The sequence below is a fragment of the Nannospalax galili genome, unplaced genomic scaffold, assembly GCF_000622305.1.
Source record: "Nannospalax galili isolate Female #2095 unplaced genomic scaffold, S.galili_v1.0 scaffold2350, whole genome shotgun sequence".
In the NCBI taxonomy this organism is placed as follows: Eukaryota; Metazoa; Chordata; class Mammalia; order Rodentia; family Spalacidae; genus Nannospalax; species Nannospalax galili.
The window spans coordinates 11,822-14,060 of NW_008327468.1; the positions used below are offsets into that span (position 1 = coordinate 11,822).

Genomic DNA, 2,239 nt, shown 5'->3' on the forward strand with positions numbered 1-2,239 from the left:
AGTGCCTGATAAAAGCCAAGAAAGTTTTAGAATAAGATACTATAAAATCTATTTCTACCTTGAAGATGACACCATTCAAGTCAATGAACCAGGAGTGATCAATAGCGGACTGCCTCAAGGTATCTATATAAAGCAGCATTATGATTCTTTCCGTCATAACTCTTGCCTTTGTACATTATTTTTCTTTAGTTTTTTTTGAAAGGTCCCAGGCTAATACGTAGACTTCTCAGTTTTGGGTAGTGGTGAGTAAAAACATGCTGTTAACCTGTAGTTACTGATAGTAACTTAGCATATTTCCACCACTTAGAACTCCACACTGGCCATTTCTCTCCTCCTGTGCTATGCTGTGTTATTATATCTAGTGTTAGTAAAATCTGCTGTGTCTTTTACTCTGTCTTTAAGCCTTTTGGTCTCTTTTCCCACATCACCATCACCTCATAACCACATCCTCAGATGAAAAGAAAGCTTTTCTCTGCTGCGGATTATGGGTTGCATTTTTTCTTCTTTCTTGAATTTATTGCCCTGCCATTTTCTCATCATGGCTCGCCTCACCTTCATACTGTTAACTAATACCGTTTATGGTAGCTCTCAAGACTTTGATGTTTGTTTAACTATGTTAGCTTTACTGTTCCTGTGACCAATTCTTTACAGAAATAACGTAAGGTAGGAAAGATTTGTTTTGCACAGTGTTTCAGAGGTTTCATGGTGGAGGGAGTGTTGTGGAACAGCTCACATCATGTTGGACATGAAGCAGAGCAGAAGAGTAGCAGGGACCAGGGCAAGATAGACCAGTGACATGCCCCTAATGACCTACTTCCTCCAATTACTCTATTAATGAACACAGCACCTTGCAATCTAATCATTCTGGAAATGCTCTCACAGATATAACCAATGGTATGTTTTACTAATTTCCTAGATGTTTCTGAATCCAATCAAATGAACAAGATTAGCCATCTTGAGCACTTGTTCCTTCAGTGTGCAAATGCATGTTATCTTCATCTGTACTCCACTTCAGCCATAGATTAGTGTTAACCCTGCAGTGGGGCCGGCATAGAGGCTAATATGAGGATGCGTTATTAGAATATGGAAGAGATCAGAGGAAGTAACTTATTCCTTCTCTTTGTGCTACCTATGGGCCTTGTCCTTGAGGTGAGGCTGAATTCTAGATTCCTTCAGTAGATAGCAAACATGATGGTAATAGGACTGAAAATTTGTCATGTGCAAAATAGAGCAATGTAAAAGGATGTTTATAATAGGGAGACTCAAATGTGCTTGATAAATGTCTTTGGATAAGTAAAGAAGTGTCTTAGTGGAGATGGAGACCTTATTATCTCTGTCCTGAATGGAAGGGGTTAGAATTCAGGTCAGTAAGAAGAAATTTCTAGCAGAGAACTTTGGGAAGTTGTAGTGAATGGAGTTTGTGTTGGGGATCTTGTGTAGGGTCAAAGAGTGGAGCCATTCACTTATTTGTTCACTGATACACATGGATGCCACTGGGGGCAAGTAAAATGTTTTTTTTTTTCTGACAGCTCGATAGGAATAAAGGAGGAGAGCTGAGTGGTTGTTTGGTGGTTGGTGTCAATGGCGTCAGTGATATTCCAGGGTCCCTTGTTCCTTGAGACATAATTCTTATGTGTGTGTGTGTGTGTGTGATTTTTTTTTCCTTTTGGAGTATTGCCACCTGCAATATTTCAGACTTCAAAACAGTCCTTTCTGACCACAGTCTCCACTCCTTTTCCTCTCCCCATTTCCTCATACCTACCTGCCACCCTATTCTTAATTCTTCTAGCATAACATATGCTGACTCTGCCTATGACTTTTTGTTTTCTTTACTACATTTTCAGCCTATGCTACTCTCATCTCTTGCCTATGGTAATGGGATAGCTACCTACCATGTCTCCCTGTCTGTATTTCTGCACCTTCTATTGTCTGTTTTTTATGTGGCAGCTTGGGATAGTGCCTTGAAGCAATGCTGGCCTCCAACAAGCACGTAGGCAGGTTTTCACCTAGACCACTGAAGAGAAGGCTCATGGTCAAATTAAAATGCATGATAACATGATAATTTAGAATGTATAGTGAGAACTGAGAATGTCGCTCAGTTGTACAAGTCCTTACCTATAACATCTGCAAGGCCGTGGGTTCTATCCCCAACACTGCAAAATCAAACCAACCAGTCAAACAAACATTTAAAAAACAACTACATTGAGCAGCAAAGGGAAAGAGATACTTTAGACCAAGT

At 39.9% G+C, this 2,239-nt stretch overlaps 1 protein-coding gene across 1 annotated transcript in view; it reads left to right on the forward strand.

Moving 5' to 3' along the window:
* Positions 1-2,239, forward strand: part of Efhc2 (EF-hand domain containing 2) — a gene marked incomplete at its 5' end in the record, with an annotated part of 127,647 nt that continues 125,408 nt past the window's right edge. The window contains 1 exon segment of the mRNA XM_029562191.1: positions 1-119. Within this exon segment, the coding sequence (XP_029418051.1) occupies positions 1-119 (119 nt within the window).